General features: G+C 41.0%; 1 protein-coding gene across 1 annotated transcript; it reads left to right on the top strand.

The window, feature by feature from the left end:
• The first annotated feature begins 7,508 nt into the window (after positions 1-7,508).
• Positions 7,509-8,433, top strand: LOC138879203 (uncharacterized). Its single transcript, XM_070158799.1, has 2 exons — positions 7,509-7,976; positions 8,080-8,433. The coding sequence occupies exons 1-2, from the start codon at positions 7,509-7,511 to the stop codon at positions 8,431-8,433; spliced, it is 822 nt and encodes a 273-aa protein (XP_070014900.1).
• The last annotated feature ends 7,829 nt before the right edge of the window (positions 8,434-16,262 follow it).

Raw genomic sequence — 16,262 nt, 5'->3', positions numbered from 1 at the left:
TTGTTATAAATTGGGAATCGAGGAATTGTAATGGTCCTACAGAAGTGGTGCAAGATGTTTCTCCCTGCGTACTTGATTGGGCTATTGTCGTCACCTTATGGAAGGCCATTCTGCCATTTCAGCTCAATATCAGTATTATCTAAGGTTTTGAGATTTGCCTTTGATTGTTATGACGATTTGAGCGTTGCTATGGCATAGTGTTGTATAATGGTAGGATGCTTGTCTATGCATCGAGGCAGTGAATGACCTAAAAGAAGGTTTTACTTAATGCATGATTTAGAGATTCAGTATTTTATTTCCGATGAAGGAAAGGCAATCAGACTGCGAATGCTCAGGTTTGGGTTGATAGGGTAACGAGACTTGGTATTTTCAAGCGTGGTGGAATTTTCATTTGTGATGTGGTGTCGTCGTCCTTTTTGAACACGTTAAGTTTGCCGGTGTTATGGTCTTCTTCAATTCACCTTTGGGGCAGAGTATTGAGAAATGTTGTCGGGGAAGCGATTATTAGAGATCGTGGTGTGTAGTGGTTCAGGATCGAATCAGCATTCCTAGTATTGATGGCTTGAAAAATATTATCTTGGGAAAGGTTTTAAGTTGGTAGCAATCTATTGGTTCAAGTGCTACAGAGATGGATTTTGATTTAAGGTAATAATTGGGCAGCGAAGGATGAGGAAGGACAGGTGGGAGGTGCCTTGCGGTGGTTAAATTTCTAGAAGGCCAGGTGTAAGAAGCAGAAGTGGAGTAGTTGCTTAAAGGAGATGGTTTGACCAAAGTGGGAGAGGGGCAAAGTAGTATATGGATTATGTGGTAGGATAGATGCATGCCTTGAGGAAAGTTTAGAGTGATTTGGGATTCATGGTGGACAGTGACTAGGTCTACAGGCTTAATTAGGAATATTGGCTACTATACGGAGGAAGGTTGGATACGACGAAAAGGAGTTGCTTGATATGAATAAGGATACAACCAGACTTTGGATTGGAATGTATTATCACACCTTTAGTTGATGTCAATGAGGAGTGAACGGACTTGTACAGCTGGTGAATGAGCGCAGGTTTAGGATGGTTTATGGATTTCATAGTAATTATACTCAGTGCATCGTCGTTGAAAGGTGTCGGCATGGAATTTCCACGTGTGAGTTATCTCCTGTGAGGAAGTTGGAGGTTGTGTGGCATTGATAAAGCTTCTATGAATAATTCTACTGGCTATCCTGTAAGAGGTCAGATACGTAAATGTGGCTAGTAATTCAGAGTGTTCAAAAAGGTTTAACAAAATATTTTGAGAAATTCGACGAGTTAAAGGTGCAAGATCATGGTAATTGGGAAGGAGAAATCTTGGTGGGTTTCAGGGTTATGTAATTGTAACTTCAAGCTAAGTGGGGGAGCCCCACTATCTATTATTGGATCATGCGGTTGTCTGCTTGTGCGGTTTCTGGTTATCAGTGTATCGACAGGTTAACCTGACTAAGGAAAGAAAGCATTAGTGGTAATTCAAGCAAATGACTTGAGGAATGTGTGCTATATTTGGGCCTTATCGATTCATGTTCAGTTTTGGGAAGACTCAGAGTTTCTTCTTCTTGTGGGAGTAATGTATAAGGAAAAGAATTCAGTTGGGTGCTTCTTAGATAGGGTGTTCATCTGCTAGTTGAGCACTAGAGTTTGGCTTATATTTGGGGCCAAGTTAGAGTAGGTGACTCTCGACAATGGTCCTAGTGGGTACAAGAATTTGAGTACAGTGCCTAAGGACTTGGAATGTTCTATGTTATTATTGGGTATGCGATGCAGTATTGGAGGAAGGAAAGATATAGCTTCGGATTCATAGAAGGTCTTGCAGAATGGGTGTACCATTTGGCGATGCTATTGTGAGATCAAGGAGAATATGAGATGGTTCATGGGTATTGAGACGATGTGGTCTCGTGGATTGGGTCACTCGGGATGAGTGTTGTTGGGTTTAGTTACATTTATGAATGGAGCTATTATTATTATTTCTAAGGCAAGTTAAGAATAAATTGGGAGAAAACTGGTCGGCTAGTAATGGTTGAATCGACATGATTGTGGCCATGATCAGTTCCTTCAGCGTGTTTATTTATATATGTGATTTGTGGCAGAACGTGCAAGGCTTGACAGCCACCATAATTCAATTGATTTAGGAGGTTTTTGGTTCTAAGGACTAGGTTGAGTAAATGGATTCCGAAAGAGTCATGACGGTTTATATCTCGACATGAAGTTGTAATTCTTGTCGTTTGAGAATTCAGTTGCGTGTTGCAATGGCTCTTCTGAGATGAGTTAAGTAAAAGGTTTTTATATGATGAAGTGTTTATTCTATTTAATGGTTCATGAGTTATGGTGAAATTCTTGTACTGTCGCGTATTGGCATGTTAGGTGCAGTGAGCGGCATGGAAATTGGAAGTTGAGGAGCATGGTTACCATTTGGTGTTGGCAAGAATATCACGAGCTCGGGTGAGCAATAATAGATTCAGATGGTTAGAGTAAGATGGTATTGTCTTCAGCGTCACCTGAGATCGGTGTTTTGTGTAAGAGGCTTTGTGTATTGATTGTGGATTCTTGATTTGCTTTATGGCATTAGTGTGGCCGGTGGTTTGGATGTGCAGACTTGATACCTGGTGCGGAAGGTTGTGAGAGTGTATCCCACGGGAAGACTGTATAAGTGTGACATGTAGTCACTTGATTGATTGAAGATTGTAGCCAAGTGTGGAGATTTTTGGCACTATCTCTAATGTGAGAGTTTAGGCCTGAAAGGCACTCTATTCAGTTTGTTGTGAATTGTGGAAGTTTGATTCGGATTTGACGACTATTCTTATGTGTCATGAATAGGTCATTGTGGGTCCTTGAGATGTTATTTGCCCAAGCATGGTATGATCAGAATCGGATGAGGTCCATTGGCGGGTCCCAATATAGATGTATACTCTACACCAGCCTGGGTGTGTTCATTCAGCATAATACTCCTTCTGAATGAGTATTCGTACATTGGATGTTATTTTCTCGTCAACTATTTCATGTAATACTCTATTGTGCCGTGTGGGTTGTGAGACGGCTTGATTAATTGCACATGTATTAAGGTTCTGCATAGCAATGGTGTTATGTGAGCAGGATGGCTCTCGAGATGCAGATCATATATCGCACCTTAGGCATGTTTGAGTTTTTGTGGCATATGACACTATCTTTCTCCCTAAGGATGATATTACACACTTGACGTGCTTGTGGTTGATATTCGGGTATTTCGTAGTTATGAGCATTTTAGCTCAGTAAGTATTTCCTTATAGATTATTATATGTGGATTGGGTGGCACGCCGCCACGGGTATGTTATTTGGATCGGGTGGCATGCCGCCATGGGTATCATGGTTGGATCAGGTTGCACACCACAACGGTATCATGTGTGGATCGGGTTGCACGCCACAATAATGTGATGTTGAGTACTGTTTCCCGTATCTATTCTTGTGTGTTTTGCTTCTCATTTATGAGGAAATTTCATAACATCTTTTCGCTTATTAAATTAGTTACGTGGGTTGAGAAGTTCTTTCCAGAGCTTATTTCTCCTTATGTATTGCATTCAAGGTTGTGGCTTGTTAGCACTTTATTGCATCATATGAGACTTTTTGCAGTGTCTGAGGTGGCTTATCGCCTGATCAGCTTGTGCTAGGTGAGACGAGATTATTGGACCTGAGATCAGTGCGATCAGATTTATATGAGGCACATTAAAGAGTAAATATCGATATTTAGTCCAGAATGAGGTAGTGGTTCTTGTCGGGAGGAGAGACCCCATGAGTTGTGATTCGGTAGGTGGTTATGAGTTTCTACACATCTCTTTTGTCATGGCAGTATTGTGAGAGTTGAAACGGGACTTATATGCTTCATGAGGTGTGTTGAGGGCATCAGATCATGGGATTTCGGTTGTTGTTGTCAGAGGATGTTATTATGGTCATGTGAATAATGCGGTGCATGGTGTCAATTCGATAAGAGTATACAACATATATTGGTACATCGTGTAGTGATGGATACGGTGTTGGTATGTTGGAAACAGACCTGGTAGAGGATTTTAGATATTGGAATTGGGCTCTAAGGCTAATTTGACTAAATAAAAGGGAGAATCTTCAGAATTGCTCGAGCTAATATGCTCAACTGAGTTGTGGTAGCACGGGTAGGTGCATGATAAGTAGGGATTTTGACTACTTATTTGCATTCTTTTACTTATGTTTTAGTTCCAAAATGCTTAAAGGTATTCTCGAGAACTATTGAAATGTGCTTTCTTGTCGGAATATTTGGAAACGAGCCAAAGAAATGAAAATCAACTTAAAAAGGAGAAAAATTGGAAAAGGACCAAAACAAGACAAAAAGGACCAAAGTGTGGACCGCACAATACTATGTGCGGCCGCAAACTCTAAAGAGCCCCTTAACAAAGTGCAGACCGCACAATTATTGTGCGGCCGCACAAGACAAGAATCAGAGAGCAATGATTTGGGGACATGAAGATGTGTTGACTGCACTATTATTGTGCGGCCGCAGAATGCAAAAGTGCAACCGCACTCATAAATGTGTGGTCCGTAGAAAGTGCCGAGTTCCAACCCAAGATCAAGAGTGCGGCCGCACTCAGAAATGTGCGGTACGCACAATCAGAGGAGATGCGACCGCACCCCAGATTTATACGGCCGCATGTCAAGTTAGCTTCAAAGTATGGACCGCACACAGAATTGTGCGGCCGCAGAACCTCCGCAGGGGCAATTTTGTTCGATAATTTTAGCTCGGTATAAATAGATGTTTTTGTCATTTTTAGGTTAAGTTTGAAGACTTGAACATAGATTTTCCTTTACTGCTTTGGTTAACTTTGTTATAGTTTAGCATTTTAACATTGGATTTTCTTCCCTTTATCATTTATTATGAGTTTAATCTTATTTTCTTCTTTAGTTTCTTCAATTTTCTCTATAAGTAGCTAATTTTTTAGCTAGGGTTGTAACCCAACCCTACTGTGGGTACCTAATGGGTGTTTGATTTAGGGATTGTTTGTGATTGAGTTAGTGATATTTAGCCTAGTTCTTGCTTGAATTTAAGAATTAATGGTTGCAAACATTGATTCATGCCTAATTGACTTAGTCTCTACTTGAGAAAGAGAGATTAAGTTTAGGATAACTTGGCTAACAAGGAATTGGGGTGAACTCAAGAAATTGATAGCTCCAATTAAAGGGTTGAATCTAGAGATAGTAAGACCCGACTTGAGCATTTATTACTTGTTTTGTACAATACCCATTTGGACTTGAGAAAGCTAAATTAGGCAAAATCACTCTAACTACCGAGAGGTATTGAGTAGGTAATTGCGTGTGATTGATTTATTACGATCCCAACCAATTAAACTTTCTCTAGAGCCTACAATACGTTAGGCAACCACCTAGGTGGAAATCACGACCCTAGATCTTTTATAAACTTGAAAAAAAACACAAAAAATATCGTTCTCTAGTTTTTCATTTGCAAACATTAGCATAATCATTAGAAGTAGAAAAAAATAACCAATCATGTGAAAGTGCATTATGGGCACATCATCCACTTAGTCTAGATATATACCTTATCCAATATAAACTCTCTATGGAATCGACCCCGACTCACGTTGGATAATTATAATTGCATCGACCGCTTCACAATCCCAATTAGTGGTGTGAATTTGGGCAACATTAATTTTTGGCATCGTTGCCGGGGAGCTAGAAATGAATTTAGCTATATATTTGGTTTTGTGTGTGATTTGTCTTCTTTTTCTTCTGGTTACTAATCTTTTTGTGGAACAATCGTAGGTGATACAATGGCTCTCAACAACAATAATCCTCTTGAAAACGTGCCATGGGGGAGGATGTGGATGATGACCAAGTTGATGAGGTTCCTCTTGAACCTCAAGAAAATAGATGAGGCTGCCCTCCTCATGACAATATTTCTCCACCCCCACCTCCTCTAAGAGCGGCGGCACACCGGGTGTTGCCGAATGAAAGATACGCAAGTGCCATAGTCTCACCCTGCATTAGGGCGGGAAACTTTCAAATCACAAATGTTATGCTTACACTATTGGAACAACGGTGATTTTTCACTGGGGCTCTGAGTCAAAATGCATACAAGCACTTAAAAGTGTTTGTTGACACTTGCTGGGGGGAAGGGGATAAACAGACCAACGTCTCTGAGGATGCTTTATGGTTGTGGCTATTCCCTTTCTCTCTATGGGGGAAGGCCTTGAATTGGTTAGAAAGGTTGCCAAATTATTCGATTCATACATGGGATGAATTGGCCGAGAAATTCATTTCCAAGTTCTTTTCTCCTGGTCATATGGCAACTCTTAGGGATGAGATTCTAGCTTTCAAACAAGAACCCAACGAGCCTTTTTTATGAGATATGGGAGAGATATCGAACAATGGTCAAAGAGTGCCCCAATAATGACATGACGGAGGTTATGATTCAACAAACTTTCTGTAGGGGGGATCAACACTGCCAATCAATGCGTGGTGAACCAGCTTGCCGTGCCATATGCGGAAGCTTGTGAGATCGTAGATGAAATGGTAGATGCTTCATTGGCATGGCAAAGTAGAACAAATGTTCCTCAAGGTGATCCAAATGTGATTCACTTGCATAATGAATTACATGATCATGGTCAAGCAATTTCCGAGTTGACCACCACAATAAATTAGCTAGCCAAAGCTGAACTTCAACAAGTGCAAGGTCCCAAGCAAGCAAACGCAATGAAGGGACTTAATATGATGGTAAACAAGAGAAGGCAAAAGGGTTCTCAAGTGCAAAACCGTGTTGAAAATTATCAGCTAAATGATAGTGAATTTGATCAAGATTGACAATACAATGAGCAAGAGGAGGAAGTACAATATGTGAACAACTTCCAAGGGAAAATAAACAACAATCAAGGCCCAAGTCAACAACAATGGCGACTACAAGAAAATTAAGGAAATTGGAATTCAAGCAATCAAAGTGGTTGGAACAATCAAAACAACCAAAGGAATTGGAACAATCTAGGCAATCAAGGAAATTGGAATGGTAAAATTAACCAAGGCAATTGGAGTGGCAATAATAAAGGCTATTGGGGAGGTAATAAACAAGGAGGGTGGAATAACAACAACTGGGGGTCGGGTTTTTAAAGGCCCCCGATGTTTCAACAACCGAGCAACCCACCTCCTTATCCTTCTCAAGGTCTGAGCTCTTCCAACAATGAGATGGGACGAATCGAGAACATGTTTAAATAAATTATGGAGAAGAATGCCGACTTCGATGCTCAACTAACCTCTTATAACACTTCTATTCGCAATTTGGAAGTTCAGTTGGGCCAAATCTCACAAGCTTTGAACACTCATCCAATGGGGGAACTACCAAGTGATACGGTGGTGAACCCAAAAGGGTGGGAACAACATGGGACATGACATGTCTTGACTATAAGGAGTGGAAAAGATAAAGATACAACCATCTCAGATCAAAAGAAAAATGTGAATGAGGAACAACTGGTACATGAAGAGGAGATGACAAGCAATAAAGTGCAAGAAAATGATGAGGTGAGAATTGATATTGAAGACAACGTGGAGGAGACTCAAGAAGAAGTGAACCCGTCTAGGGAGCACATTGTTGACATACTGGAATCGGTAGCGCCAAAGGCTAAGGCACCAATGCCAAGGTCTCCTCCTCTATACCCTCAAAGGCTTTCCAATCACAATAGCAAGAACCAATTCAAAAAGTTGATTGACATGATGAAGAGTATGTCTATTAATGTACCATTGGTTGAGGCCTTGGAGCAAATGCCTGGTTATGCAAAGTTCATGAAGGAATTGGTTACCAAGAAGAGGTCGATGAATTGTGAGACTATCAAGATGACACATCAAATGAGTGCTATTGTGCACTCAATGACTCCAAAATTGGAAGATCTCGATGCTTTCATAATCCCTTGCACTATTGGGAGCACTGATTTTGCCAAAGCTCTATATGATCTAGGGGTAAGTATCAACTTGATGAGCTACTCGGTGTTCAAAACATTGGGAATTGGGCAACAAAAAACCCACATCCATGAGGTTACAAATGGTAGATTGTACTATTAAGAGACCATTGGATATTATAGATGATGTGTTGGTTCGTGTTGACAAGTTCATCCTCCCGGCGGACTTTGTGATTCTTTATTGTGAAGTGGACTATGAGGTGCCTATTATTTTGGGTAGACCTTTCCTTGCTACGGGGAAGGCTCTTGTTGATGTTGAAGCTGGTGAGCTCACCTTCCGTATGGGTGATGAAAAGGTGGTCTTCCATGTGTGCAAATCTATGAGGCAACCAAATAGCAATGAAGTTTGTTCGTTCGTGGACTTGGTGACTGATACGATTATTGATGATGCTAGTGCCACAATTAATATTGAGGATACTTTGGAGGCCGTTTTGCTCAACCTTGATGATGATGAGTAGAAGGATGGCTATGTGGAATATGTGAATGCTTTGAAAGGAATGGAGTCATATACTTATGAACCCCGCAAGTTATCCTTGGATCTTGAAAACTGGAAAAATCCTCCAACAAAGCCCTTAATCGAGGATCCCCCCACCTTCGAGTTAAATCCATTGCCTCCACATCTCAGGTATAAATTCCTTGGCCCTTGTTCTACCTTACCGGTTATTCTTTCCTCTTATTTGACTAACGTGCTTGTAGACTCCACATTGGCGGTGCTACAAAAGAGGAAGAAAGCTATAGGATGGACATTGGCGGATATTTGGGAAATAAACCCTGCCTTTTGCATGCACTAGATTATTTTGGAAGAGGGTGTCAAACCCTACATTGAACATCAAAGGAGGTTAAATGAAGCAATGCAAGAGGTGGTAAAAAAGGATATCATAAAGTGGTTGGATACCGGCGTTGTTTACCCCATTTCTGATAGTTCATGGACTTCCTTGTGCAATGTGTCCCAAAGAAAAGGGGCATGACTGTGGTTACCAATGACAAGAATGAGTTGATTCCTCCAAGAACGGTGACCAGGTGGAGTGTATGTATAGACTATCGCAAGCTCAACAAAGTCACAAGGAAAGATCATTTCCCACTTCCCTTCCATGATCAAATGCTCGATAGGTTGGCTGGCCGTGCTTTCTATTATTTCCTCGATAGGTATTCCGGCTACAATCAAATTCTTATTGCTACGGAGGATGAAGAAAAGACTACTTTCACTTGTCCCTATGGTACTTTCACGTTCTCGTGGATTCCATTTGGGTTGTGTAATGCACCAGAGACTTTTCAACTGTGTATAATGGCTATCTTTACCGACATGGTAGAGGATTTTCTTGAGGTCTTCATGGATGAGTTTTTCATGGTCGGGAATTCTTTTGATGATTGCTTGAAAATTTAGGATAAGGTCTTGGCAAGATGTGAAGAAACGAACATGGTATTAAATTGGGAGAAATGTCACTTCATGGTCGAGGAGGGCATTGTCCTTGGCCACGAAATTTCAAAGAATGGTATTGAGGTCGACAAGGCAAAAATAAAGGTGATTTCTAAACTCCCACCCCTACATCTGTGAAGGGAGTGTGGAGCTTCTTGGTTCATGTGAGGTTCTACTGCCGATTCATCAAGGATTTTTTCAAAGTGGTGAACCCCTTGTGCAAGCTTTTGGATAAGGATGCCAAGTTCCGTTTAAACGAAGATTGTATGAAGGCATTCGAGTTGCTTAAGTTCAAGTTAACTACTACTCCTATTATTACCACACTAGATTGGAGCTTGCCTTTCGAGCTTATGTTGACGCCAGTGATGTGGTGGTTGGAGCATTTTTGGGGCAACGAATCAACAAAATCTTCCATTTGGTCGACTATGCTAGTAAGACCATGAATGATGCCCAAGTCAATTACACGGTGACCGAGAAAGAGCTCCTTGTTATTGTCTTTGCTATGGAGAAGTTGTGCCCTTACTTGATGGGTACCAAGATTATTGTCCACACCGATCATGTGTACTTCGGTACTTAATGAGCAAGAAGGATTCAAAGGCAAGGTTAATGCGGTGGGTGCTTCTATTGCAAGAGTTCGATTTAGATATGCAAGACTGGAAAGGTAGTAAAAATCAAGTGGAGGACTACTTGTATCGATTGGAGGAGGAAGGGAGGCCACATGACGTCCTTGATATCAATGATTCCTTCCCCGACGAGCAGCTTTTAGCCATTTCAATGACTGAGATGCCATAGTTCGCCGACTTATCAAACTATCTTGTGAGTGGTATTGTACCGAATGAGTTATCTTCAAACCAAAGGAAGAAGCTCAAACGGGATTGCCTTGACTATTATTGGGATGAGTTGTACCTCTTTCGGATCTGTACTGATGGTGTGATTCGATGATGTATGCTGGAGGAGGAACAAGTAGGAATTCTTGATGCTTGCCACTCTTCACCGTATGGTGGTCACCATGGTGGAGTAAGAATGGCGGAAAAAGTATTGAGTTGTGGATTCTATTGGCCTACTCTCTACAAGGATGCTAGTGAGCTTGTCAAGTGTTGTGATGAATGCCAAAGGGCCGGTGAAATATCAAAGAAGAACGAAATTCCTCTCACCACCATTTTAGAGACAGATATTTTCGAAGTGTGGGCTATTGATTTCATGGGTCCGTTTGTTAGCTCTTGTGGGAACACCTACATTCTAGTCGTGATTGATTATGTGTCTAAGTGGGTCAAGGCCGTTGATTTTTCCAACAATGAAGCAAGGAGTGTGGTGGCATTATTGAAAAAGAACATCTTTACACGATTTGCTACTCCAACGGCTATAATAAGTGATGGGGGTTCTTATTTTTGCAACAAAGCTTTTGATACCTTACTCACAAAGTACAATGTCACTCACAAAGTATCGACCCCCTATCATCCTCAAGCAAGTGGACAAGTTGAAGTGTCCAACCAGGAGATCAAGAGTATTTTGTCAAAGACAGTGAATGCCAACTGGATGGATTGGTCAAGAAAACATGATGATGCTCTATAGGCTTATAGGACGGCCTAAAAAACACCGATCAGGATGTCTCCATACTGGTTGGTGTTTGGGAAGGCATATCATCTTCCGGTGGAACTTGAGCATAAGGCCATGTGGGCTTTGAAGAAGTTGAACCTTGAGTGGGATGTCACCGCAAACTTAAGGGTGGAACAATTGAATGAGCTAGATGAATTATGCCTGCACAAGCTCATCCCTATACAAAAAGAAGATGAAGTACCTCCATGACAAGTACATCCGAAACAAAGAGTTTAAAGAAGGTGATCTTGTGTTATTGTTCAATTCCCGGTTACGGATGTTTCTGGGCAAGTTGAAGTCTAAATGGAGTGGTCCATTTGAAGTGGTGAATATAACCCTTTTTGGTGCTTTGGACTTGAAAAATAAAAATGATGAGGTATTTAGAGTCAATGGGCACCAGGTGAAGCACTATCTTGGTAAAGTTGATGATGGCCACGTCGTGGCAGTTCTTCATTTCAAATGATTGGTAATCTGCATCGTGCCGCGTCGTTAAATCAGGCGCTTCTTGGGAGGCAACCCTTTTGTCTTTTTCTTTTTCTTCTTCATTAGATAGCCTATGTTTTGTGCTAACTAGTTTTGAAGTATATGCAGGAATAGGTGTGCATTGCAGGGAATGTGTCATAAGAAATTTGGCTAAGTGTTAGAAAAGTGCGTACCGCACATTAATTATATGGATCGCACAATTCTAAATGCAGCAGCAGATATCACTCTGCGGCAACACAATTCTGTGTGCATACACACAACTAGAAGACCAAAAGTGCAAGCTCTCTAAAGATTGGCTTGTCAAATTTCATAGCCAATTTACGGCCGCATACAAAATTGTGCGGACCGCAGAGTTTTATCAAGGGTCTAGGTAAAGAGTTTGGACCGTACTCTAAATCTTGTGGCCGCACTCGACTTAAATTTGGGGCGACTTGGTCAACTTATAAATAGAACCTCAATGCACTATTATCATCTTTACACACTCTGAGTCCTTGAACCCTAAGCAAGCACAATGCAAGTTCAATTAGTTCACAATCCTCACATATTTCATCAGTCTTGATTCTTATCTGCATCCTTCATCACTGATATGTTCATTACATTTTTAAATTTTTCAATTTCTCTTAGTTTTTGTTCTTTTGTGTTAGGGTTATTTTTAGGCCTAAAATGTCAATTGCTAATTATGTGGGTAATATCATATATGTTCATTGGGGATTGAGTAGATCATTAATCATGTTTAATTGCAAATACCATGCCTAAATTATGTCAAACTTACAAAATACAGAGTCAGTGCTGCATAATTCCAAATTATGCGGCCACACACAATTTTGTGCGGTCCGCAGATCTTAAAGTTAGGGAAAAAATGTGCATGAAAAGTGCGGACCACACCCAAAATTTTGTGGTTCGCATAAAATTGTGTGGTCCGCGGAAAACTGTGTGTGACCGCATTGTTGAAAGATCAGAGAACCAGTAGTCTGAACCTGGGGTTGTGCGGCCGCACTCAAAATTATGCGGTCTACACATCAATATTTGCGATCGCACTTCAAAATTGTGCGGTCCGCACTCACTTTTGTGCAGTTCGCACTGTCTCTTACGTAGTCTGATTTCCTGCAACGGTCATACATCTATACACATTGTTTTGAGCTCTAACTGACTTATGTTCCTGGTATTGCAGACAAGGGTTCGATCACGAGGCAGAGGAGATACTTCTAAAGGGAGAGGTGAATCCTCCCGAGGTCGGGGCAATGGTACTCAACCTTTGGGAGTGCAAAAGAAACCTTTGACTAAAAAGAAAACTCAGGGGAGAGGTAGGGCCACAGAGCCTTCAGAATCAAGCTCATATTTCCCATTTAGGGAATCCTCCGAAGGTAACTCAGTGGAGGAACAACCTGAGGCCCACTCCCAACCATAACACTTCTCTAGGAGGTACCAACTCCGTGATGAACCCTCTACCTCAGAAAGTTCTTCTAAGGGTTCAGATATCGATAACCAGGAATCAGAGCCCTCCTTTACACACACTCCTCCTGCACCAATTGATTTAGATGATGATGATGATTTTTCTAATAATGGTAAAGGAGGTGACACTAGAGTGGGCAGCCCTGAGAGGTCGAAGAAGAAGGAAATATGGGAGGATAGCTTTGTGAGTTTGATGGCCTTCGCACAGTTCAGAGAGTGGTGGACCTAGAGATCACTCACACTTGAGCGATAGTTCTTAACTAAGGATTTGGATATTCATAAACCAAATGTCCTTAGACTATTTCGGGGGCGAAATTGGTGAAAGTGGTTCACCCAAAGTGTCATCGATATAAATAAGCACTTGGTTAAAGAAGTTTATGCTAATGTGTCTCACATAAAGAAGGGTACCAAGATAACAAAGGTGAGAAATCTGAATGTCAAATTTGACTCCGGCTTTTTGAACACTTACGTGGGCTTTGAAGAAGTAGAGGTGGTCCAGTATTTGGAAAACCTTGCTATGGGTGATGTAGCTCGCCCGTGGCTAGCTGAGATATTGGTTGCTCAAAGACCACCACCACCGTGGATCACAACAGGGGTTCCTATCCTCCGGACCACCCTAAATTTTGAAGCTAAAGGGTGGCAGACCTTTGTGTGTGGCTGTATTGATCCGTGTTTGAATGAGAACAATCTCTCACTTCCCCGAGTAGTTCTGGTGGCTTCTATTATGGTCGGGTACCCAATCAATGTGGGTGCCATCATGTCAAACAATATCACATTAGTTGTCCAAAAAGGTGAAAGATCCTACCCTTATCCAAACACCCTTGCAGAGTATTTCAACGATGCAAAGGTGAAGCCGAGGCCATATGATACAAAAGTAAAGGCTAAGAAGCCCTTCTCATGGTACCACCGACAGGGTGATGACAACCCAAAGTTCAAGGGTAAAGCCACTACCACTGTTGGCAAGTCTGATGAGCCATCGATGGTGGGTTTTTCAAAGTCTACTGTTGAGCCATCTACAGTTCCATGCCTTTCACAACAGCCGAGCCTTCCACCGGGACAGCTGACATGCCACCACCTTCATCTTCTAGACCATCAGCTTCATTGCCAGTGCCAGCCTCATCCACTTATCCATTCACTGTGTTTCGAGTCTCTCAGACATTGGCGAGTGTCAACAACTGGATGTTGTCTAAGTTGTATAATCCATTGCCAGTGCCAGTGCCAGCCTCATCCACTTATCCATCCACTTATACTTCAAAGTTGTCTAACATATCTTGTGTTGTTGCAACACAGTATTCTGCCCCAACAACTTCACAGGTACCTCCGTAAGTGGAGGAAATATTGTCAATGATCCTATAAAATCAGAAGACCATTATGGAGACTCTGCTGGCACATGGGGAAGTCATTAAGGAGTTGGGAAAACAGATAAAAAAGATGTGGAAATCTCAGGCTTCGAAGAAGTCAATGGATACATTAAGAAAGAAGTTGCAAAAATCGCATCTGCCGGAGATCTACCACTTGATTTGCTGATGGAGTCAGCACCAGCACCACCATCAGTACCTAAGTCATCATAGGCAACAATTGGCCAGTCTGATGAGCCAGACCTTGCTGCCCACACCGCTGAAGAGATGCTCCAGATACTCACCAATCCTGTTATCCCTCAGCTAGGTGATGATGAGATCCAGTTGGAGGATCCAGAGGGTGCTGATGCTTCCATGCACGCTGACACCACATAGGGAGTTCTCTTCCCTCTCTACCCTTCCTTGTTCTTATTTTTGTGAAGCAATAAGGACAATGCTTATTTTTATTCAGGGGTGGTCTATTTTGGATAGTTTATTATGACATTAACATTGGCCTGTAATAACTCTAATACTCTTTTTGTTTTATCTTTATTTTCTCTTTTGTTATGTATATGTTCCTCCCTTTCCCTTAATGTATATATTCATTTTCCCTCGGTTTGTATATTCATTTGTCTTACTTTCCGCAGTTCATTTCATAGTTTCTTTAGTTTGTTTTTCTTTGTAGTATAACTTCTTATTTACTTTAGTAACTTCTTTTTGATTTATTAGCTTCTTTTTATGTTTGAGTGAACAATAAGCCTTTGGTTTTCTTTATGCCACGGTGCTTTCCAAAGGTGGATTTTGTGTGAACCGGGTGGCTCTTCCCAACGATGAATGACGTGACAACCTTCTTAAGGGATTGAGTCCATTTTTTTATGCTTAGGTAAAAAATAGTAGTAATAAATAAAAGGGTATCAAGCATGCTTCACTTGGTACCAACACATTTACCTACCGTCTTATCGTTAAAAACAAGTTGTTGGCAGAAAATAGCTCTAGTTGTAACCTTTTGACTCTTATGTTGACTTAAGTAGTCATCAAGTGGTTTAGTCGAGCCATTTGTGATTTTCAATCTTATCTAGGGTTGTTGTGAGCCCTTGACTCCGTTCTCTTTAGCAATCTAGTAGAGTGAGAGGTGAGATATTTAGTTGCAAGTCTAAGTACCCATGCTAATAGTCTAGAACTTGCCCCGAGTATTTTTCTAGGCAAAATTTAAGTGTAGTTTGGCTTGAGAAATGATTGTAGGCTCTTCTTGATCCAATTTGAAATATTCCATAGCCTACCAATGTGATATCACTATTCAACCCATTTGATCCTAAGCCCTTTTTCATTCAATAAACACATTACAAGTCTTTATTCATTTTGTAATGACCCTCTCTTGGCACCCGATCTTTCCTTAGCATTCTTGAGAAACAACTGGCCAAAACATAAGTTTGAGGGAGAGACAAGGAGTTTGAAAGTGATATAAAGGTACAAAGAAGGAGAAAGAAATGAATGAAAGTGAATAAAGTAAAGAGTTGAGAAGATTCAAAGAAACACAAGGATGAAAGGCATGGAGTAAATAGAGAAGGAGAAAATGAATAACATGACCATGAAAGAGTGACATTATGTCTCTCTATTTCCCCCTGAGGAAAAAGAAAATGACTCAAAGAGTCGACAAAGTATGAGAAAAAAAAGAAGATAAAATGGAGTGATGAAGGAAAGATGAACCCATTCTATTCCAGCAAGTTCTACCTTGGTCCAAAAAGCCTTCATTATATCACGAAAAAACCCTACATGATTTCAACTTGAGTGAGCTTATATTAGTGGTGATTTACATGAGGGTTAAGCATATGATACTTAGAGTCGTACTTGTGACATTCTTTTGAGAGAGATGAGCGAACTTTTCACAATCCTTAAATTGAGTGTTACATTCTAAAGTGGGATATGCTAACAGAGAGTAAAGGAGGAGAATTTTGGGATCCACAATGACCTAAATGATAGAGAAAACTTCCTTGATGAAAAA

This window comes from Nicotiana sylvestris, chromosome 10, assembly GCF_000393655.2.
Source record: "Nicotiana sylvestris chromosome 10, ASM39365v2, whole genome shotgun sequence".
Taxonomy (NCBI): domain Eukaryota; kingdom Viridiplantae; phylum Streptophyta; class Magnoliopsida; order Solanales; family Solanaceae; genus Nicotiana; species Nicotiana sylvestris.
This window is presented reverse-complemented; position numbering and strand designations above follow the sequence as displayed.